At 42.8% G+C, this 24,307-nt stretch overlaps 1 protein-coding gene across 2 annotated transcripts in view; it reads left to right on the plus strand.

The window, feature by feature from the left end:
- The window catches only part of plek (pleckstrin), a 48,760-nt gene extending 28,120 nt beyond the window's left edge, over positions 1-20,640 (plus strand). For both annotated transcript variants that reach the window (XM_048536328.2, XM_048536330.2), the window contains exons 2-9: positions 145-300; positions 2,646-2,827; positions 6,834-6,925; positions 9,423-9,607; positions 15,926-16,030; positions 18,175-18,258; positions 19,119-19,194; positions 19,967-20,640. In XM_048536328.2, the coding sequence (XP_048392285.1) occupies positions 145-300; positions 2,646-2,827; positions 6,834-6,925; positions 9,423-9,607; positions 15,926-16,030; positions 18,175-18,258; positions 19,119-19,194; positions 19,967-20,106 (1,020 nt within the window). In that variant the 3' untranslated portion in view covers positions 20,107-20,640. The remainder of the gene's footprint in view (positions 1-144; positions 301-2,645; positions 2,828-6,833; positions 6,926-9,422; positions 9,608-15,925; positions 16,031-18,174; positions 18,259-19,118; positions 19,195-19,966) is intronic.
- The last annotated feature ends 3,667 nt before the right edge of the window (positions 20,641-24,307 follow it).

Raw genomic sequence — 24,307 nt, forward strand, 5'->3', positions numbered from 1 at the left:
AGCACTATCGGGCTCGAGGTTCTGAAGCCTGGCTATCCAAAATAACAGCTTCTCTGGCGACTGTGTCTATGCTTGTTATAGGGAAGTTGCTGTGGGTGTTAACAACCCTTCCTAATCTGGTGTTTTCTTTCCTTCCTGCTCTAGGGAAACATATTTAATTCCTGGAAGGCAGTTTGGGTAGTTCTTTTAGAAGATGGGTTTGAATTTTACAGTAAAAAAGTCGATGGGAGCCCCAAAGGTGTCATTCCATTGAAGGGAAGTTCTGTAACATCTCCATGTATGGACTACGGCAAAAGAATGGTGCGTAAATCCCATTGTTTATTGCATTTCTATGGGGGTGCAGTGTTTGTAAATGTTAATTGTTAAAAAAAATTGCTGGATAAAGTACAAGATTTTTATGTGGTTCCCAAGGTGCCACAAACCAAAGGACAAAACTTCACTTACTACTTCCAGTATCTTTCACTTTTTACTTTCACTTTTGGTTCACAATTGAACCAAAACCAACATCAATTAAACATGAATTAGCAGACAGATTGCAATCAACATAAACTATAGATTACATGTGAAATAGCAAATCTCAAAGATAGATGTTATGGATTTTCTGGGCAGCCCACTCAGCATGTACGAAGGTAGGTTCAGCTGCAAAGTCCTTCAAAGTGCTAACCTTCTTCAGGTAAAATTCCAGCCCCTTAATCTCGAGGGTTCAGCTACCAACCGCAATCCACTAGCAGCTCACAACCAATCCAAATTCCACAAAAACTGACACAGTGCAATGCTGCACACTGCCCTGTGTTCTGATTTTGCCAGTTTTGAGCTATCTAGAGGGCTGTCGTTGTACAGTGGTAGTATCCTTACCTCTGAGCCAGGAGGCACAGGTTCAAGTTCCACCTGTTCTAGAGGTGTGCAATAACGCCTCGGAACAGGTTAATTAGGCCATAGTCTTTTTCCTATCTACCTGAAGCATACATCACAGCCTGTGTATTGTATGGCAGCTTCTGGTTCACCAGTTCCCTTGTGCACTGAGGCAGTGACAGACAGTCATCTTAATTTCCTTTAGCTCACTAAAAGGATGCTACCGAGACTGGAAGATTTGAGTTATAAACAGAGGCTGGATAGTCTGGGGTGTTTTTCCCTGGAGCCGAGAAGGTTGAAAAGGGACATTGTGGAGGGTTATAAAATCATGAGGGGCATAGATACAGTGAATAACCAAGATGTGTTCCCCAGGGTAGGGGAGTCCGAAACTAGAAGTCATAGGTTTAAGGTCAGAGGGGAAAGATTTAAAAGGGACCTGAAGGGTAACTTTTTCGCACACTGAGTGGTGTGTACGCAGAACCAATTGCCAGAGGAAGTGGAAAAGGCTAGTACGGTTACAATATTTAAAAAGGCATTAGGACAGGTACACAGATAGTAAAGGTTTAGAGGGATGTGGGCCAAATACAGACAAATAGGACTAGTTCAGCTTAGGAAACCCGGTCAGCATGGGCAAGTTAGGCCAAAGGATCTGTTTCCATTGCTATGATCATATCTCTCAAATTCAGACTTCATGTTCTCTATTTTTAATGGCATAATTAGGTAATTCAATTTTAACTGGCACTGCAACTTTCACATTGTTTTGAAGAGTTTCAGTTTTCGGTTCAGTTTTAAATATTGTTTCCCTTTCCATTAAGCACTGACCCAAAAATACAGGCTTTAAAAGCACAGGTTCCGTTGCAGTATGCATAATTGTCAAGTAAATCACATTAATAACATTTTTTAAAAGGTGGCCTCTACTGTGTATTTCTATGAATGACATTGGACAGTGCAGCAGACAAGCGCAGTACTTATTCACCCATAGGAGCTGTGATGGAATTCAATCCCACACTTTCAGCCCATCTTTGAAGGATAAATGAATAATTTCTACTCCCCCATTCTCTCCTGTAAGTTTGCTTTCTTGAGTATAAATCCAATTCCTCTTCGTAATTTACTGTTGAATTTTCCTGCACCTCTCTTTTAGGCAAATCACAATTGTGATCACTGTGTAGAGATCTGTGTTGAACGGATTGAAGTCCATATGGTGAATTTGACACCAAACGATTTTCAGGGGTTTGCAAGGATTTTGTTTGTTATATATCCGTAGCTTAAAGCAAACAACAGCTTCCACTATAAGATAATAAAATGTGAGGCTGGATGAACACAGCAGGCCAAGCAGCATCTCAGGAGCACAAAAGCTGACGTTTCGGGCCTAGACCCTTCATCAGAGAGGGTCTAGGCCCGAAACGTCAGCTTGTGTGCTCCTGAGATGCTGCTTGGCCTGCTGTGTTCATCCAGCCTCACATTTTATTATCTTGGAATTCTCCAGCATCTGCAGTTCCCATTATCTCTAACAGCTTCCACTGTTCCTTTCTAGTCTTTTGTCCTGTCCTGAAGAAATTAATTAATAAATTAACAATTATTTTTAATGAAAATTAATGAATCATTTCTGGATAAGCAGAGTAGTGAAAGTTTATTTAAGGGGAGAGTCAAGAACGTGGAGTAATCAGGTCAGCACAATCCTATTGATTAACAGAGCAAGACTGAGGTGCCAACTGGGCTACTGCTAACTTCTTCTGTCTGTGTTTTACTGTTTACTCCCTCTTATAGCTCCCCATTGTGATGTCTTTTTCCAGTTTGTTTTTAAGTTACATACGACCAAGAATCAGGATCATTATCTGCAAGCTACCCACCTAGAAGAACGTGATGCTTGGGTGAAAGACATTAAGAGAGCGATTCAGTGCATTGAAGGTGGCCAGAAATTTGCACGCAAGTCAACAAGGAAGTCTATCAAGTTGCCTGAAAATATAAACTTGGGGTAAAAAAGATTCACTTGATCTGTATCTCTCTGTCTACCGCTTCTATTGGATAAAGCATAAAGTTAATATTCCTAGTACTTGGTCCCGTATGACCTGTCGCAAAATTATTACTGTTTAAATGAGAATCAGAGACTTTTGAGATGTCAATTACCTCAGATTTGAGTGGTCATTGTGTATGCCTGGAAGAACATGGTTAAAAGTGTGGCTGGAGAGACCTTATCAACAATAGAGCCCACCAGGATGTGAAGGTCACCTATGATAATGAGATTAACAGAATAAACCACTTCTGCCTTAAACCTGAATTATGCACTCAGACCCTGATATTTTACAGAACAATCTGCAAATCTGAGATAACAAGGTGTAGAGCTGGATGAACACAGCAGGCCAAGCACCATCAGAGGAGCAGGAAGGCTGATGTTTCGGGCCTTTTCGTTAAAGTAATAACCCAGGTCCATATGGCTACTTCGCTCTTCAATCAGTCATAAGATTCACATTTAAAAAAATAGGCTGGGTAATCATACACTGGAACTTTACATTTTGCCTGCACCATTCCTTACGGCCGAAGTTATACACCAGAAGACAAGTGTTATTGAACAGAGTCCATGTTGACACTTTTTCATGACTGGTGAACTGAAATAAAGCTCTCATTAAATGCTCAGCCCTCTAATAACTCAACCAATTTGCGCTCAGTTAATGCATCTACCATTCTATAAGGTCTCAGGCATGCCTTCATACCTTAATAGTTGATCGCAATCTTAGGAACATAAGATGAATATTTTCTGAAGAAGGGTCCAGGCCCGAAACATCAGCTTTCCTGCTCCTCTGATGCTGCTTGGCCTGCTGTGTTCATCCAGCTCTACACCTTGTTATCTCAGATTGTCCAGCATCTGCAGTTCCTACTATCTTTGCTAACTTGCTTTTTTGACATTTGTTGCATGACAACTTGTAGTTATTCCAACCTTTCACTATGCAATTAACTCTATCTATCCTGTCAATCAACACCAGTGGAAAATATGGCACATTTCACTCCCCAGTCAAGAGGTAATAAAATAGGTTTAGTTGATTGTCCAGTGAATTATGTGGTTTGGAATGAAAACCACACCATCCAGGATTTAATCTATGATCTGTGCAAATCAAACCTGTCTTGATGAACAGAGCAGCACTCATTTTCATTGTCCTGCTCAATGTAACATGATCTTTGGAATCCCTACGTAGTCCAACGCGGACTTTTTCCACCTTATCATTTGACTTTGCTTGTCCAGTTATCAAGCTGGTAAATCAATGCTGCATTCCCAGCAGCACCTGTGCCTCCTTCCGAAAGCATGGTGCCACAGGGCTTTGAGTCACTGAGGTATATCCTGTAACCTTGTGATGAGAAAGGAATTATGTGAGGGATTGATCTCCTTGCAGATGGATTTTTGACCAGTGCTGGCCTAATTGTATTCAGGGCTGTTATGAAATAGCGAGGGAATAATGAATGCTCTGAGGAACACATTCTAATTCCCCTTAGATATCAGAGGGCTGGAAGTCCGCAAATGCACCTTTATTCCAACTGGTGCATGGAATAAGCAAGTAATGATGGGTTAATCAGTCTGACCTTTGATTAATGTTACTTGGAGAGGGATAAATTAATCAGAGATAGTCAACATGATTTTGTTGTGTGAGAGTTGTGTTTTACTAATCTAAATGAATTTTTTGAGGAAGCGTCAAAGAGAATCGATGAGGGTTGTGCCGTGACTGTTATGTACTGGTAAGACTTTTGACAAGGGCCGCATGTCAGACTGTTAAGAAAAATTAAACTCGGTGAGTTGCAGGGGAAGGTGACAATTAAGGTCCAAAATTGGCTCAGTGACAAGAAATAGAGGGCGATAGATATAAAGGCAGAGAATGCTGTGGAGAGAGAAAAACAAGAGTTAGCGTTTCAAGTGCAGCATGTCTTCTTTAGAACTGACTGGGGTCCAGCATCTGCAGTGTTTTGTTTTATACAAGGGTAATGGATGTTTTTGTGAATAGAAAGTGGCTTCCAGTGGTGTTCCACAGATTTCAGTGTTGCTGCTTGTGGTACGTACTAATGATTTAGGCTTAAATGTGGGAGGCAGGATTGGGATATTTGTGGGAATACAAAAATTGGCCTGGGCATCTGATAGTGAAGAGGTTGCTGTCTGCAGGCAATATCAATTTTTTTTTGAATGAGTGAAAAGTGGCAACTGAAATTCAATCCAGGGAGGCTATGCATTTTGGGAGGTAAACAAAGTGAGGGAATATGCAATAAGCAGGGGTGCATTAAAATGGGGTGTGTGTCCTTGCTGTGCATGCCCACAGAATCCTGACAGTGGCAGAACAAATAGATGAGGTGGTAAAGAAGGCATTTATTTCTACATTGTGTGAGGTATTGAGTACTGGAGCAGGGACGCATATGAGATGCTGGTTAAGTTTTGCGCACAGTTCTGGTTGTGTTACACAGGAAGGACATAATTACTCTAGAGAGAGAGAGTACATAAAAGACTGTTGCCAGGGCTTGAAAATTCCAGGTATGAGGAAAGGTTGCATAGAGATTTCCTCAGAAGCAAGCAGGAGGAGGGATGTAATCAAAGTTTATAAAATAACGAAGGGTTTGGGCAGACAGGAAAGATCTGTTTCTCCTAGCAGAATGGTCAGTTGCCGGGGGCATGGATTCAAAGTGTTGCAATCCACAAAAATATAGAGTAGCCACTGGAAAGTGGGTGTACAATTTGGGGAGGCTCATTTATTCAACCAGTGCAAATTTGATGGGCTAAATAGCCTCTTTCTGTTCTGTAACGTTCCTGTGCCTTCTATCCTCTTATATTATCATTCTCTAGATTTAAAGAACAGCATTTCATAGCCTTTGTGATTACTTTCTGTGCCTGTTTGTGATATTTTAATGATCTGAGTAGCTAGAACCATGCTGCTTCAAATCACTCATGTTTCTCATTTTTCCCAATTTATGAAAGGCCATGTTCAATCCTTCCTGGACCCAAAGTAGATGACTTGATAATTGTTAATGTGAAGACTTTTCACTGATATTTTGTTCATTCAGTGGTCTATTAATACCACTTCAAGGTATTGCACTTTCATACATACAGTTTACAATGTCAACTATTTTTGGGTCATTTGCAAAGTTGGATGTGTGGCTTTCAGAATTACAAAATTGCTACAGTACAGAAGGATGCCATTCAGCCCATTGTGCCCACACTAGCTCTCTCAATGAACAATTTACAATGGTTCGCCTTCCCCCCATCTCTTTCTCTTCACATAATAATCCAAATCCCTGTTGAATGCTTGGATTGAACCTTCACTACAATGTCAGGCAGCTTATTCCAAATCGTAACCACTTGGTGCGTGAAATAGTTTCTCCTTATGCCATTGCTCCTTCTGCCATTCACCACAGACGTGTGTCCTCTCCTTCTTGATCTAAATCATTAATAAGTACAATGAATCTCTGAGGTCCCAATCTATATCCCTGACAGACATCATGGGTCACGTTCTGCCCATTCCCTTAACTCAGGATAACAATGTGTGGAGCTGGATGAACACAGCAGGCCAAGCAGCATCTCAGGAGCACAAAAGCTGACGTTTCAGGCCTAGACCCTTCATCAGAGAGCCCTTAACTCAGTCTTGTGTGTTTGCTGTAAGGTGGCAACTCTTGATTTTAATGCTCTGTTCTTTCAAGCAGCTCATTGGAAAGTATGTGTGGGTGTATGTCTGCATTTGTGAGTGTGCGTTTGTAAGAAACAATTAATCAGTCTAAGAGGAAATAAATATTTTTCAAGTGGAAGTCATAGCTCTTTAGAAGCAAAACTGTAATTATTTTGGCATACTCTACTTAATTTCCTTGATTTAGATCATCATGAGATGAACTTGCGTGTCAAAATTGCATCTATCAATAAACCTCTTAAAACAGCTTCAAACAATTATATAGTGTTGTTTTGCCATGATAAGGAGACCGTCCTAATTTTACAAATCTGATTTCTCTCCCCCATTTAGTGCTTTATACCTTTCTATGAAAGACCCTGAGACAGGGGTCAAAGAGCTGAAATTGCAAAAAGAGAAGAAAGTTTTCAATCATTGCTTTGCAGGTAAATAATTATTTGCTGCTTATGATGTGTAACAAGACCCATTCAGCCACCATCCCTGTACTCATTGACCTATATTGTCTGCCAACACCTCCATTTTAAAATTCTCAAGTAATGCTCTCCAGCCCAACAACCCTGTGCCATCTCTGCATTCCACTGATTTTGGTCTCTAACGCATCCCCAAATTTAAACATTTCCACCGTTGTTGCCCTGCCTAAAGGTGATCGGATCCAGAAATTCTATCTCTTAATCCCGTAACCTGCCTTTCCTTCCTTAAGGTCCTCCTCAACATTTGCCTCTTTGCTTTTGGTCCCTTGTCCTAATTTTTCCTGGATGTCCTGGTGACAGATTTTAAATAGCCCCAATGCCTTGGGACATTTTCTACAGCAGTAAAATCAGGATATAAGTCAAATCACAGGGGCCCTGCCCAAATGTTCGTGTAATTTGGAATTTTGAGATATTCAAGAAGAGCCCTATGCAATTCGATTTGCCTACAAATGGACTGTTTGTAACAAAAAAGAAATGAACTCATGGTCTGGCGATAAAAATGTGTGAAAAATTGTTTTTTCAGTCTGTTCACACCTTACAATGGACTGTTCACACCTTAAATGGACTGACTACAGGAAAGGATTTCCAGATGTTCTGTTGAAGTTCCCAGAAGCAGAGATCCTCAGAAATTACCGTCTTGATGACAAACAGCAATTTCACTGTTGCATTCTCCTTGATAATAAGATACGATTGGATTACTTGCATGCAAAATCATAACCACTTCGGTACAACTGTTCTGGCCCTGGAAAACTAATTGTACACTGAAGGGAGATCAATTGTTTTTCCACTTTGATGAGAGTTGCCTGGTAGTCCAAAGTAATAAAATGTATTTTTAAGAAGATTTTTAAAAAAATGATATTTCAACTTCTACTATGCAATGTCCAATCATTTATCTTGCCTTCAAAAAACGTATAAAAAGTGAATACGTTAGTTCTTGATTTTCTGTCGATGAAAATACACCGAGGTGATTCGCCTGCTTAATAATAGCATTGTTGCTGGATGCCTGGAGATCCCCTTTAACTTAGCACCCAATTTCAAACAGGTATTGGGAGAGGGAGGATCCATAGCACAGAGACTGCAGCTCTCTTCAGTGTGAGTGGCGAGCAGAGTAACTTTGCCATTGATGGCAAAACCTGAACAATGGAAAACTACATAGGTCGGGTTAGATCTTCTCTGGAGTCTGCTTGGGTTTGTATAGATTTGCCTAATAAATTTACTTGAGTTCTTCAAAGAAAACCGGACCTTGTTTTCAATGGAAAATTTGCAATCATGTTAAATGCACATGCTGGTAATGTTTTGAAACCTTTAAGATTACAAGATTGAGAGGAGACATTATGAGGTGTTTATACAACAATGAGGGGTACAGATAGAGTTAATGGTGGGTGTCTTTTCCCTAGAATGGGGGATTTCAAGACTAGGGGGCACATTTTTAAGGTGAGGTGAGAGAGATTTAAAAAGGACATGAGGGGCACATTTTTTACTCAGAGGGTGGTTCGCGTTTGGAATGAACTTCCAGAGGAAGTGGTGAATGTGGATTCAATTACAACATTTTGAAAGATCTTTGGATAAGTACATGAACAGGAATGTTTTGGAGGGATATGGGCCAGGAGTAGTTTAGTTTGGGGTTATGTTCAGCATGGACTGGTTGGACTGAAGGGCCTGTCACATAGGTAACAGGATACTATGGATAATAAGGACTGCAGTGGTTCAAGAAAGCAGCTCACCACCACCTTCTCCATGATAATTAGAATGGGATCAGCCAGAAATGCCCATGAATCAATGCTAAAAAGAACTCAAATCTCACTATTGTATGTTGTGTTAACTCTGGCGATTTATGTGAAAGTTGTGTCACTCATAATTAATACGAAGGTTCACCAACTGATCAGTGTTAACGTATTGTTCTATCATAGGAAATGGGCATTGCAGGCAGGGCCGGCATTTGTCTCCAATCCCTAATTACCCCTCAAACTGAGTTTTATTCAGCTGTTTCTGACATCAGTTAAGGGTTACCATATTGCTGCAGGTCTGGAGTCAAACGTTGGCCAGACCATGTAGGAACAGCAGATTTCCCTTCCTCCTCCAAAGGACATTAGTGAACTAGATGTTTCCTTTGACCAATAATCCATGGTAGATCCATGGTCACCATTGATCAGTTGAACCTTCTTTTGCAAACTTTATTAATAGAATTTAAATTCCACCAGTTCCCATGGGAGAATTTGAACCCACATTCCCTGAACATTAGCTCAGGCCTCTGGGATACCATGTCCTTCCTAATTTAGACTCCAATCCTGCAATAAGTGATTGAGTCTCGTACCGTGACCTTTGGAGCAATTAGGGCTGGGCACTAAGCGATAGTTTGTCAGCGTTTCCTGCATCCCTAGAATAAAGGACGCTATGAAAAGGAATCAAGTGATTTTCTTTTTGTTTCATTCATTCTGCATTACTATTACAGGTGCCTCTGTGATTGACTGGTTGCTGTCATCTAACTTTGTCAGGAATCGGCGAGAGGGGATGATGTTGGCAGCAGCCCTTGTTTGTGATGGCTACATTCAGCCAGCTGAAGACAAAGCCAAATCAGCAGCTGAACATATCGCTGAGAATTGCTTCATTGATGACTCAGATGCATATTATTATTTTGTAAGAGCTCGGAAGATTTCTTTTCCATCTTTAGTGCTTTCTTGTGATTTTTGGTGTGCCTGAAAACAATGAATCTGTTATAATGAAAGGCCAATGCAACCAGAAACATTAACTCTCTTTGGATGTGAGTTTGCTCACTGAGCTGGAAGGTTCGTTTTCAGACGTTTCGTCACCATTGTAGGTAACATCATCAGTGAGCCTCCGGTGAAGCCCTGGTGTTATGTCTCGCTAGGAAAATTCCTAGAAGCATGGCATTCCAACCAGAACTCCATCAACAAACACATTGATTTGGAGCCCATCTACCGCCCTCTGAGAAAAAGAACAGGAAATGACATCACCAACACAAAAAATGACATCACCAACCCGAGGAAACCTAAACACATAAATAGAAAGCGGGACGTAGTGCTTCACCGGAGACTCATTGATGATGTTACCTAGAATGGTGACGAAAACGTCTGAAAACAAACCTTCCAGCTCAGCGAGCAATCTCACATCCAGAACCTCAACCTGAGCTACAAATCTTCTCAAAACTCATTAACTCTCTTTCCCTCCATGGATGCTGCTTGAGTACTTCCAACATTTTGTTCCTTTCTACTGGAGGTTAAAAGACATATTTAAAAGAGTCACAGAGTTATAGAGATGTACAGCACAGAAAGAGACCATAGGTCCAACTCATCCATGCCGACCAGAGACTAAACTAATCTAGTCCCATTTGCCAGCATTTGGCCCATATTCCCCTAAACCCATCCAGATGCCTTTTAAATGTTGTCAGTGTACCAGCCTCCACCACTTCCTCTGGCAGCTCATTCCATACACGCACCACCTTCTGTGTGAAAATGTTGTCCCTTAGGCCCCTTTTAAATCTTTCCCCTCTCACCGTGAACTTATACCCTCTAGTTTTGGATTCCCCCACCCTGGGGAAAAGACCTTGGCTACACACCCTACCCAAGCCCCTCATGATTTTACAACGTTCTGTCAGGTCACCCCTCAGCCTCTGACGCTGCAGGGAAAATAGCCCCGGCCCATTCAGCCTCTCCCTGTAGCTCAAACCCACCAACCATGGCAACATCCTTGTGAATCTCTTGTGAACCCTTTCAAGTTTTAGAACATCTTTCCTATAGCAGGGAGACCAGAACTGAACACAGTGTTCTAAAAGTGGCCTCACCAATGTCCTGTACAATCATAACATGACCTCCTAACTCCTGTACTTAATGCACTGGCCAATAAAGGCAAGCATACCAAATGCCTTCTTCCCTATCCTGTCTACCTGCAACTCCACTGCCAAGCATCTTTGAAGCTGCACTCCAAGGTGTCTGTTCAGCAATACTCACCAGGATCTCTAAAAGGGTTATTTAAAATCATTCATTGAAACCTCGGGGTTCTGTAAAATTTTTAATCATACTGCCACGGAGTGATACAAGCACAGGGGGACAAATCCTACTAGGGCTTGGGCTGACGTGATAAAAGTAAAGGAGAACAGATAAACAGAAACTGCTGCAAAAATTGGGAGGTGTGTGGAGAGTTCTTTGAATAAGTACATCTCCCTGCCTTTTCGTCATCGTCCGTGCTCTGGTATCATTGCACCAAGTGAAAGCAAATAGTTTTAGTTTGCTCCATGGCAGAAAGCTGTTACCCTCCTTACAAGAAAAATGCTTGCGATTGTCAGAGTATTGCTAAATTATTTGCCTAATTTCCACAGGGTGAGTATTACTTTAGTTAGTGTGGTTTGCACATGCACATCACTGAGATAAATAGACATGACGTTAGAGAGCAATGCTATTTGCTGGCTGACATTAGGAGAGTACCCTTTGGTTTCGAGGCATACAGCATGGGAAGAAGCCCTTCATCTCAGCTCGCCTCTGGACTGAACTAGTCCCATTTGCCTGCATTTGACCCATCTATTATTCTGAAATTTAACTCATTGAATTAAACAAAGTGTAGTTTAATTCTTGTAGAATTATTCACCTATTTGGATTCTGGTCCCAGTGGATATAAGAATACAGCACGGTGGCTCAGAGGTTATCACTGCAGCCTCACAGCGCCAGGGACCCGGTTTCGATTCCAGCCTCGGGTAACAGTCTGTGCAGAGTTTGCACATTCTCCCTGTGTCTGCATGGGTTTCCTCCGGGCGCTCCTGTTTCCTCCCATGGTCCAAAGATGTGCAGGCTAGGTGGATTGGCCATGCTAAATTGCCCGTAGTGTTCAGAGGTATGTGCGTTATAGGGGGATGGGTCTGGGTGAGATGCTCCAAGGGGCAGTGTGGACTTGTTGGGCTGAAGGGCCTGTTTCAACACTGTAGGGAATCTAATCTAATCTAATCATATCCCTCTTAACCTTTCCTTTCCATGTACCTGTCCAAATGTATTTTAAATGTAATTGCTCCAACCTCGACCACTTCCTCTGGCAGCTCATTCCATATACGCACCCCGCTCTGTATGGAAAATGGTGCCCCTCAGGTCTCTTTCAAATCTTTCCCCTTTCACCTTAAACTTATGTCCCACTAGTTTTGGACTCCTGTTTTCTTCAAATGATGTCAGAAAATATTTGACATTCGGAGAAAACTGGGAACAGGAGTAGGCCATTCAGCCCCCCAATCCTGTTCCACATTCAATGAGATCATGGCTGATCTGTGACCTAATTCCATACAGCTGCCTTCACCCCAAATCCCCTCAATACTTTCAGCAAGAAGAGCCTATCAGTTGTGGATTTAAAATTAACAACTGTTCTAGTCAGAAGAAGAGGTCCAAAAATATCTGACAAAAACAGCAATTGTGAGAAAATCCCAGCAGCTCTGGCACCATCTGTGGAGAGAAATCAGAGTTCAGAACGGTTCTGAAGAAGAGTCAGTGCTTACGAAATAACAGAAGTTGCCGGAAAAGCTCAGCTGGCCTGGCATCATCTGCAAACAAAAAATCAGAGTTAACGTTTTGGGTCAGGTGACCAGAACAGTTCTGAGGAAGGTCACCGGACCTGAAATGTTAACTCTGATTCTTTGCCTTCACAGATGCTGCCAGACCTGCTGAACTTTTCCAACAACTTCTATTTTTGTACCAAAATATTCACTCTGCTTTCTCTGTTTTTGATTCTGATTTCCAGCAGCTGTGGGTGTTTGGTATTTTTTAACCAAAAAAATCTCTTGCTTTTTGTGTGAAGTGGTGTTTCCTAATTTCACTCCTGAATTTTAAATTTCAGGAATTCAGCTTTAGTTGTCAGTTGGAGACCCCCCTGCCAAGCAGCAGAAATAGTATCTCTCCATCAACCCTCTCTGTTCCCCTTCATATTTGAAAGCTTGAAGCAAATCATCCTCCTAATTCCCAGAGAATACATTCCTGGCTGAAGGGCTTATATGGTGCATTGACAGTGTCCCTACCTCTGAACTAGGAGGCCAGGTTTCAATTCCATGTGCTTGGGAAGTGTGTAATAACATCATCTGAGGAGGTTAATCAGAAAGTAGCTGAACCTTGAAGTCCAGGCACTGTTGTGGTGAATCGGCGCTACACTCTCTCTAAAAAGGTACTCCTGTCTGTCGCTGGTACTCAAAACAGTTCACAGCGACTCCAAGTGAGGTCTTATTTTAGCATGTCTTCCACAAGATGGAATCTCTGACAGTGCAGCAGTCCTTCAAAGCTTCAAAACTCCGAACATTGAAGTGTTAGCTGACTCAGAAAAAGAAACATCTTGATGTGGTATCAGAGCAGATGAGAAGAGGGAGGTTAGTAGTAAAGGTAGGGCATGGCTCCCAGTGTCCTTTCCCCTTCCCCAATCTCTGTTCAGGCATCAATGCATTTGACAAGGGCTGTTTCTCAGACTGGAGGCTTAACTATCAGTGTTTTTTATTTATTCATCTGTGGGATGTGGGCATCGCTGTCTGGGCCCAGCATTTATTGCCGATTCTTTGTTGCCTTTGAGAAGGTAGCGGTGAGCTGCCTTCTTGAACCATTGCAGACCACCTGCTGTGGGTTGATCCACAATGCCCCTCAGGATGGAATTCCAGGATTTTTACACAGCAACAGTGAAAGAATTGTGACATATTCCCAAGTCAGGATGGTGAGTGGCTTGGAGGGGAACTTGAAGGGGCTGGTGTTCCCACGTATCTGCTGCCTTTGTCCTGCCAGTTGGAAGTTGAAGTGGGTTTGGAATGTGTTGTCTAAGGGTCTTTGCTGAATTCCTGCAGGGCATCTTGTAGATCGGACACACTGTTGCTACTGAGCATCGGTGGTGGAGGGAGTGGATACTTGTGGATGCAGTGCCAATCAAGAAGCTGCTTTGTCCTGGATGGTGTCAGGCTTCTTGAGTGTTGTTGGGGCTGCACCCATCCAGGCAAGTGGGGAGTATTCCATCACACTCCTGACTTGTGCCTTGTAGATGGTGGACAGGCTTTGGGGAGTCAGGAGGGGAGTTACTCGCTGAAGTATTCCTAGCATCTTACCTTTTCCTTTAGTCACTGTGTCTATGTGGTGAGTCCAGTTCAGTAACTGGTCAATGAAATCCCCTAGGATGTCGATAGTGGGGGATTCAGTGATGGTAACACCATTGAATGTCAAGGGGCTGTGGTTAGATTGTCTCTTATTGGAGATGCTCATAGCCTGGCATTTGTGTGGCATGAATGTTACTTGCCACTTGTCAGGCCAAGCCTCGATGTTGTCCAGATCTTGTTGCATTTTGACACAGATTGCTTCATTATTTGAGGAGTCGTGAATGACATTGGACATTGTTCAATCGTCAGCAAGCATCCCCATTTCTGACCTTATGATGAAGAGAGGGTCATTGATGAAGCAGCTAAATATGATTGGGCCTAGGACAGTACACTGAGGGATTCCTTCAGAGATGTCCTGGGGCTGAGATGATTGACCTCCAACAACCACAGTCATCTTCCTATGTGCCAGGTATGACGCCCACCACCAGAAAGTTTGCCCCCTGAAATGCAATAATTCCAGTTTTGTTAGGGCTCCTTGATGCCACACTCAACCAAATGCAGCCTTGATGCTAAGGGCTGTCTCTCTCACCTCAACTCTGGAATTCAGCTCTTTTGTCCATGTTTGAACTAAGGCTGTAATGAGGTCAGGAGCTGAGTGGCCCTGGCGGAACCCAAACTGGGGGTCACTGAGCAGGTTATTGCTGAGTAGGTGCTGTTTGATAGCACTACTGCTGACACCATCACTTAACTCTGATTCTGTGAGTATGACTATGTCAGGCTGTTGCTTGACTAGTCTGTGACACAGCTGTCCCAATTTTGGCACTAGCTCCTGATGTTAGTAAGGGTCCCCAGAACATGGCTGAGTTTCTGGATTAATAGTCTGGCAATAATACCACTAGGCCATCAACTCCCCAGGGATCCCCTGTTCTGCAGGGATCGGTGCTGGGTCCACTTTTGTTAGTCATTTATATAAATGATTTAGATGAGAATTAAGAGGCACGGGCAGTATGTTAACACACAACAGTGAAGAAATTTATCTAAGATTGTAAAGGGATCTTGATCAATTCAGCCAATTGGCCGAGGATTGGCAGATGGAGTTTATTTTGGATGAATGCAAGATATTCCTTTTTGAAAAACAAACAAGGGGATGAGTTATACCCTTAATGGGTAGTATTGTCAAACACAGAGACCTAGAGGTTCAGGTACATAGTTCTTTGAAAGGGTGGTTAAGAAGACATTTAACATGCTTGCCTTCATTGCTCAGACCATTGAGTATAGGAATTGGGATGTTATGCTGAGGTTGCACACAGTGTTGGTGAGGCCACCTTTGGAGCACTGTGCGCAACTCTGGTCACTCTGCTATAGGAGTGATATTATTAAATTGGAGAGGGCTCAGAAAAGATATACTAGAATGCTGCCAGGAGTGGAAGGCAATGAGAGTCTGGGTAGGTTGGGACGTTTTTCGATTGGAGCATAAGAGGTTTAGGGGTGATCTTATAGAGGTTTATAAAATCATCGATAGATAAGGTGAATACCAAAGGCCTTTTACCGAGGGTAGGGGAGTTCAAAACAAGGGGGTGTATTTTTAAGGTGAGTGGAGAAAGATTCAAAAGGGACCTGAGGGGTAACATTTTCATACGGGAGGTGGTTTGAATATGGAATGAACTGCCAGAGGAAGTGATAAATGCAGGTAGAGTTCCAACAAGGATCTGTTTCTGTGTTTGATGGCTCTTTGACTTAATGGCCAGTTCTGGCTATTCTCCTGTTGCCATCCGAGCTTATGCTGCTCCTACAACCACCAAAAATAAGGTGTTCTTGATCAGTTCAGTGCAATTTGAATGTTCTTTCTTTTGGGAAGGCATTTGCTGTGTGTCACTGCAGGTATTTCCTCCATCTTCCAGGCTGACAGTGGCTTTTTCAGTGAAGGAAGCTCGAGTGACGACGATGAAGTTTTAAAAGAGGAATTTCGAGGAGTCATTGTGAAACAGGGCTGTTTGCTGAAACAGGTGAGTAAAACAGGGCTTGGCCCTGGCTTAACTGAGAGTTTAGAGTGAAGGGAAATCAGCACTGTCCTGTGAAATAAAAGTGTGAAACCGCCTTTAAAGAGACAATAGTATTGTACTTGCTTTATTTTAATGCAACTCTCTACACCTAATTCACAAGGAGACCCTTGCAAACTGTGTGTGTGTGAGAGGAAGAGTGTGTGTGTGTTAGTGCATTGGTGTGTGTGTTTGTGTGTTAGTGTGTGTGTTAGTGTGTGTGTGTGTGTTAGTGTGTGTGTTAGTGCGTTAGTGTGTGTGTGTGTTAGTGCATTGGTGTGTGTGTTTGTGTGTTAGTGTGTGTGTTAGTGCATTTGTGTGTGTGTTAGTGCATTAGTGTGTGTGTTTGTGTGTTAGTGTGTGTGTTAGTGCGTTTGTGTGTGTGTGTGTTAGTGTGTGTGTTAGTGAGTTAGTGTGTGTGTGTTAGTGTGTTTGTGTGTGTGTGTGTTAGTGTGTGTGTTAGCGCGTTAGTGTGTGTGTGTGTTAGTGCGTTGGTGTGTGTGTGTGTTAGTGTGTGTGTATGTTAGTGTGTGTTAGTGCGTTAGTGTGTGTTAGTGCATTTGTGTGTGTGTGTGTGTGTGTGTGTGTGTGTGTGTGTGTGTGTGTGTATTAGTGTGTATGTGGCTGCATTGCTCTGGAGTGTATGAGCAGGAAGGGTTTTATCATCTTGTTTGTATGTGTTTGATCTCAGCAGAGTTGATCTATTTTCTGAAGAAAATTTTCTCACGTACTGAGGAAGGGTCATTGGCCCCAAAACATTAACTCTGCTTTCTCTCCACAGATGCTGCCAGACCTGCTGAATTTTTCCAGCAATTTCTGTTTTTGTTTTTCTTTCTGATCTATTTTCTGCTATTACCACCTACCACTAACACCTATTCTACATCTCTATCGCTTCTCTACTACCATTAGCTCTAGCTTTTCCTTTTACTCTGGACCACCTTTACCACCTATTCCATGTACACCTCCTTCCCCTTTTTAAACAACATCAAAGCTACAATTTTCCCTGTCTCCTTTGGCTCTGAAGAAAGGACATATCAGGCTCAAAACATTAACTCTGTTTCTCCATCCCCTTGGGATGCTTCCAGACCTGCTGAGTTTCTCTGGCAAATTTTGTTTTTTTATTTGAAGCATTTGATGGTTGTGCAACTTATCTTTGCATTCCACGAACAAGTTTTGTTTCCATTCCCTCATGTGCAGTTAAGTATCTACACTTTTGCTGAAAAGTTTGCTCCTGGCTTCTACCTTTCCAACCAGAAAAATTCCTTCCCTCTTCCCCGTCCAATTTATTGTTCTGTATCCCAGCTGAATCCTGTTCCTGTTGAAGTCTATTGCATCTCACCTTGTGGGGTCCCTTTGCTGTTCAATGGTGTTGCAACGCTAATTCCTGACATTCCCACTTCTGTTTACGCTGACAGTATTCAGAGACCCAACAATGCTTGCTGTAGCAGTCTCGAAGTTGGCACAGGGCATGAGGGTACAGGTTGGTAGCCACCATTGCTCTCTCTTCAGCAAATTCTACCATATTGGCAGGCTTTAGAAACACTGAAATGCTGACATTTGATGATGTTCTGACTGGGACCTGATCTACTTTAGAAGTTTATTTACAAAGGGGTTGCCGGGAATGGAGGGTTTCGTTATAAGGGAGAGTGGATTGGCTGGGAGTTTTGACACTGGAATGTAGGAGGTTGAGGCGTGACCTTATAGAGGTTTATAAATTCATGAGGGGCATAGAGAAGGTGAATAGCAAGGATCTTTTCCCTAAGCAGGGGGCTTTTTAGACTAGGGAGCATGTTTTAAAGTGAGAGGAGAACGATTTTAAAAAGACATGAGGAACAGTTTCTTTACATAGAGAGAGTTTCGTATGTGGAATGAACTCCCGGAGGAAGTGGTGGAAGTGGGTACAGTATGATGTTAAAAGACACTTGGATAAACAGATGGATAGGAAAGGTTGAGAGGGATATGGGCCAAGCGCAGGCAGGTGGGACGAGTTTAGTTTGGGATTATGGTCGGCATGGACGTTGTGTCCATGCTGGATGACTCTAAGCATTCACAGGGCTCAGGTGGAAGGTTTGGCTGAGGATATTGATGCCATCGTCCTGTCTCTCCAACAGGGTCACCGGAGGAAGAACTGGAAAGTCCGAAAGTTTGTTCTGCGTGATGATCCTGCCTACCTGCATTACTACGACCCAGCGGTGGTACGCAGCCAGCTTCTCACACCTTCCCCTGCAGACACTTTACTGCAAATATCAGCAGCTTTGGCTCCCCCACCAGCCTCCAATTCAAATGAAGCACATACTAACCACCCATTTGTGCTGTCTTCCATCAGCCTGTGTCCTCTTCAGAGTCTCACTTTGCCCAGGCCACACCATTGCACCAATGCAACAGCCCCGTCCCTTGCTGCAAGCCCACCCTGCCAACTTATCTTTCTGCCCCGGAAATCATATGGTCTGGAATAGGCCATTTGGCCCCTTAAACCTACCCTCCCCCCATTCAATAACTGTGCCTTGAATTCTTGTCTCTGCCAGCTGGAGATGAAAGGGTTCCCGCCCTGCTCCAGGCAGGTCAAGGAGATCCATTCAGTAATATGAGGTCTCTGCAGCCCAGTAGCTGCTCCATGTCAGCGCAGGGTTTCGATGGCCCATGTGCTATCCTGATCAACACTGTGAGGCCATGAGATACGAGTGATGATAAAGCAGGCAGATGTTGTTCTGCAAATATCATGCTTGAGCTTGTACCTGGCAGAAGGTGGCCAATCATTCCATCATGCCTGTGACTACCCCATTTCCTTGGACATCTTTTCCTGTCAAGTGTTTCTCAAAATCCTTTCTGAATGTTGCCATTGAATCTCCTTCCACCAGTCATAATAACTTGCTGCATTTTTTAATCCCTGTCTCATTCCAGGTTCTTTTGGCAATCGCATTAGATTGACACCTCGCTGGTTACTAACTTATTTACTCCTTATTTACTCTTGTCCAAATGTGACATGACACATTACAAAGACTGTCTCTCGGCTTGGAACTTATTGACTCTGATTTCTGTTCTGCTGCCTCCACAGGATGATCAGGACCAGCCGCTTGGTTCCATTCACTTACGGAGCTGTGTAGTGACAGCGACAGACAGTGCTTCAGATGGTAAAAGTCCCTCTTTATCTGATTCAGGGGACCTGGGCACCAGGTTACAAAACCAACACGAAGAATGCCTTTTGAGTAATTTTTAATCAATAACCTCATGTGAGGCATAACCCCATAATTTCCAAATCCTTGTCCTTGGTTTCAAATCCCTCCCTGACTCTTCCAAATATCTCTTATTCCCACCATCCCGGCCCCTACAATCTACCCTAATTCTGTAACACCCTCCAGAGCCCACCCTCCTCTATTTCTCTGTAACCCTTGAAGGCCCTACAATCTACACAATGCCTCTGCTCCTCACAGCCCTCCCTATTAATTAAGTAGGAACCAGGAACTGAGTTGGATGATCATTCAAGATCATATTGAATGATGAAGCAGACTCAAAGGGCTGAATGGCCTACTCCTGCCCTTATTTTCTATGTTTCTATGTATTTTACAAAGTTTGCCCGATTGAGTCGGAAAGCAGATTATCGTCAATATGGTCTGAATGAGTTTTTTCTGATACAGGTCAGTAATCCCTCATCTAAAAATCGTGAAACAACTGGCTTACGGATATGGGATATTTTCAGTGCCTGGGTCCATTGTAGTCTGTTCAAATTCTTTGGGGAAAATATTTTGATCGACCTAAAAGTGAAGTTTGCTCCAAAAAGGCCTGAACTCAGTAGGTCCACCTTGGCGTTTAACACTTTTCAGTTTTCGGGTATACAGATAATAGAGACCTGGCCTGAATGGAACTTATTCACAAAGTAACTCATGCCAAGAATTTCCTTTGTAGGAAAGAAATCTGATGTCAAAGGAAATCTCTTTGAAATCATCACATCAGATGAAGTGCACTACCTGATACAGGCTGCAACTCGGGAAGAGCTCACTGAGTGGATAAAGGTTATTAAAAGTGTGGCAAGTACTGGAAAATAAAGGCTGACTCAAGCAAATACCTGTACTGATTCTACAGGACTTTAAAGACATTAACTAGCTCTCAAAATAAATAATCAGCTCTTTATTGCTGGTACCCGTAATACAAATATAATCAAATATATACTGTACAATGACTAAAGTAGTGTCTTACTAACCTGTGAATACTTCTCTGGTCCGAGGACATAATTGTCATCTGTTTTTGACTTTTTATTGTATGCTTCATTCATTTTATTCTAAAACCTTGTTTCTTTATTTGTGACAAATATTAACAGCATATTTATAACTAGCACTGCCAAGATGTTGATGTGTCAAACATAATACACCTTATCATTGAGAAATAGTATGAATGATACTAACCAGTTGCCACCCTGTGATGCCTGTGGGAGATTTTGTTAGTTGTAACATCCAGTATCGAGCCTGGACTGGCATTTGATGCAATCTAAAACTGGTAGCACTCAATACAAGTTCATTAATAAACCATTACACTGAGAAAGCTTTGTCATTGGATAGTTAATAAACTCTCATTTCATCAGTTCCGATGGAAGTCCTTTCTTCCTTGTTCGGCATCTTTAAAGAGTCTCATGTATCAGTTTTCTACAATATTACCTGCATTTATGTAGTGCCTTTAATGTAGTGGTATGACTTACAAAAACAAAGGAAGATAATAAATAGAGCTCAATCAGACCATTCACTCACGGAGGCTACTCAACTATTCAATACAATCTTGGCCAATTTTGGGCTTCAAGACCGCTTTCCTGCCCACTCCAGACGTCTCTTGATTCCCTTAGAGACTAAAATTCTGTCTATCTCAGCTTTAAACGTACTTAATGATGGTGCAGTCACAATCCTTCGGGGTAAAGACTTCAAAACCTTTTGAATTAAAAGGCTAATTAAAAGGTTGAATTATAAACTGGTGGCACGATGGCTCAGTGGTTAGCACTGCTGCCTCACATTTGCAAGATCTCCCCGTGTTTGTGTCGGTTTATTTCAGGTGCTCAGGTTTCCATTTACAGTCCAAAGATGTGCAAGTTAGGTGGATTGGCTGTGGGCAATACAGGATTATGGAGATAGAGTAAGGGATGAGTCTGGGAGGAATGCCGTTCAGAGGGTTTGTGTCATCTTGATCAGTTGAATGGCCTGCTTTTACACTGTAAGGATTTTATAATTCTAAATAATCTCCCCTCATGTCAGTCTAGTCCAACAGCTGGGAGATTACCTGAGTTTATATAGGATCGCTAGGCCCCTTGCTGAGATATTTGTATCATCGATAGCCACAAATGAGGTGCCAGAAGACTGGAGGTTGGCTAACATGGTGCCACTATTTAAGAAAGATGGCAAGGAAAAGCCAGGGAGCTATAGGCCTGTGTTCCTGACATCAGTAGTGGGCAAGTTGTTGGAGGGAGTCCTGAGGGATAGGATTTACATGTATTTGGAAAGGCAAGGACTGATTAGGGATAGTCAACATGGCTTTGTGCGTGGGAAATAGTGTCTCACTATCTTGATTGAGTTTTTGAAGAAGTAGTGAAAAGGATTGATGAGGGCAGAGTGGTCGATGTGATCTCTATGGATTTCAGTAAGGCGTTCGACAAGGTTCCTCATGGTAGGTTAGTGAGGTTAGATCACATGGCGAATAGGGAGAACTAGCCATTTGGATATAGAACTGGCTCAAAAGTAGGAGACAGTGGGTGGTGATGGAGGGTTGCTTTTCAGACTGGAGACCCGTGGCCAGCAGTGTGCCACAAAGATTGGTGCAGGATCCAACGCTTTTTGTCAGTTATGTAAATGATTTGGATGTGAATACATGAGGTTTGTAAGTTTGCAAAATTGGAGGTGTATTGGACAAAGAAGGAGGTTACCTCGGAGTACAACAGGATCTTGATCAGATGGACCAATGGGCTGAGGAATTGTAGATGGAGTTTAATTTAGATAAATATGAGGCACTGTATTTGGAAAGGCAAATCAGGGCAGGACTTAGAGACTTAACGGTAAGGTCCTGGGCAGTGTTGCTGAACAAAGAGAACTTGGAGTACATGTAGGTTCACAGTTCCTTGAAAGTAGTCACAGGTAGACAGTATAGTGAAACAGGCATTAGTTATGCTGGCCTCTATTGGTCAGTGCATTGAATACAGAAGTTGGGAGGTCATGTTGTAGCTGTACAGAGCATTGGTTAGGCCACTGTTGGAATACTGCATGCAATTCTGGTCTCCCTCCTACAGGAAGGATGTTGTGAAACTGGAAAGGATTCAGAAAAGACTTACAAGGATTTTGCCCAGGATTGGAGGGTTTGAGCTACAGGGAGAGGCTGCACAGGCTGGGGCTATTTCCCTTGGATTGTCGAAGGCTGAGGGGTGACGTTATAGAGGTTTATAAAATCATGAGGGGCACGGATAGAGTGAATAGCCAAGGTCTTTTCCCCTGGGGTGAGGACATCAAAAACTAGAGGGGCATAGGTTTAAGGTAAGAGGGGAAAGATTTGACAGGAAACTAAGGGGCAGCTTTTTCACACAGAGGCTGGTGCGTGTGTGGAATGAGCTGCCAGAGGAAGTGGTGGAGGCTGGTACAATTACAATATTTCAAAGGCACCTGGATGGGTATGTCATTAGGAAGAGTTTAGATGGATATGGGACTAGATTTATTTAGAATATCTAGTCGGCATGGACAGGTTGGACTGAAGAGTCTGTTTCTGTGCTATATGGACTCTATGATGCTATTTAGACCACAGTTGGAGCTCTCTGTGCAGTTCTGTGCACTGCTGCATCTGTAGAAAAGATGTGAGCACATTGGAGAGAGTCTAGTTTTGATTAACGAGAATAGTTCCAGGAATGAAAATCTTCAGTGATGAGGAAAGTTCGGAGAAGTTGGTAGTTTTCCTTGGAGAGGAGATGATTGCGGGGAGATTTGAGAGAAGTTTTCAAAATCACGAAGGGCCTGGGGAGTGGATAGGGAGAAATTGTTTCCGATTGTAAATGAATTGTGAACCACAGGGCACAGCTTCAAAGTGTTTTGCCAAAAAAAGCAAATACAAGGAAAAATGTTTTCACACACAGGTTAGGGTATGGGATGTGTTGCCCATGGTGGGAGCAGGTTTAATCGAGGCATTTAAGAGGGTGTTAAATAAGCAGAAAACAAAGTGCAGGGTTATGGGCAATCGGCAAGGGTTTGACACAAAGTTAAAACACTCAGCTAGCACAGGCAAGTGGACTGAATGGCCTTGTGCTGCTTCGTGACAGCACTGTGATTCTGTAAATGATTGTGATGGACTAGCTGTGCCTCTTTGCCTTTCACCAGTGCTTTGGTGTGGAGTGTTGCCCCACAAGCTACAGAATCATTTGTCTCTCTAACAGAGAGAGATACCTACGGTCCCTGTTGGACAACGACCAGATAACGTGGGAGACGTAAAGCAAGAACAGTTTGGAAACTAGGGATGTGCAATGTACAGATTTGAGCTGTGGAGCTGGTATGTAATTTCTGAGAGTTTCTGGGGTGCACGGTTCCCCCACCTTAGACTGAGCTTGCAATCAAGATTACTTTAAGATTTTGACTTTTGTCACCGTGACCTGCGCAGGGGATACACACCCTTTAATTTGGTTTATCGAATTTATTTCGAGAGAGCCTAAGAAAAGCTGCTGCAAGGTTGGAAACAGATGCATGCTGCATTCTGCAACTAAACTCACCAGCAAGTCACTGATTAGAGTCTACTTTTGCACTTCACTGCCTGGTTTAGGATCCGTTTGACAGTTATCCTTCATGCAAATGGTGTTCAAATTGTCCAGAACTGTGCAAGAATCCAAAGTGGGGACATATTTTCTAAAGCCTGTAGCCAGAGGTCGAGAAACTTTCCTCTGGTGTAATTGAATGGGGCAGATGTGAGACCCACACTGAGCTTATATTCCTCTGAGACCACAGCCCCACACCAGCACTGAGGCCTTTGACCTGTTTGCCTCTGGGTTTGCCTGGCAGCAGTTGTTCACTCAAAGGCCTCACTTAGCATTAAGGCGAAAAAAAGGTCAAAGGGTGAGCTTTCCTACACCGAAAGTCATCTAGTAGAAGTGGTTTGATGGCAAAGAACCAAATTCATCACCCCTGCTACTCCCACACCTGCTCCAGGAGGGGCATTAGATGACCCTCTGGCTGATTAATACTATCCTCCCCAACTCCACTCCTGCCTCAGGAAGGGCAATACATTATTGAATGGCCTTTG

This window comes from Stegostoma tigrinum, chromosome 9 (genome assembly GCF_030684315.1).
Source record: "Stegostoma tigrinum isolate sSteTig4 chromosome 9, sSteTig4.hap1, whole genome shotgun sequence".
NCBI classification, from domain to species: Eukaryota; Metazoa; Chordata; class Chondrichthyes; order Orectolobiformes; family Stegostomatidae; genus Stegostoma; species Stegostoma tigrinum.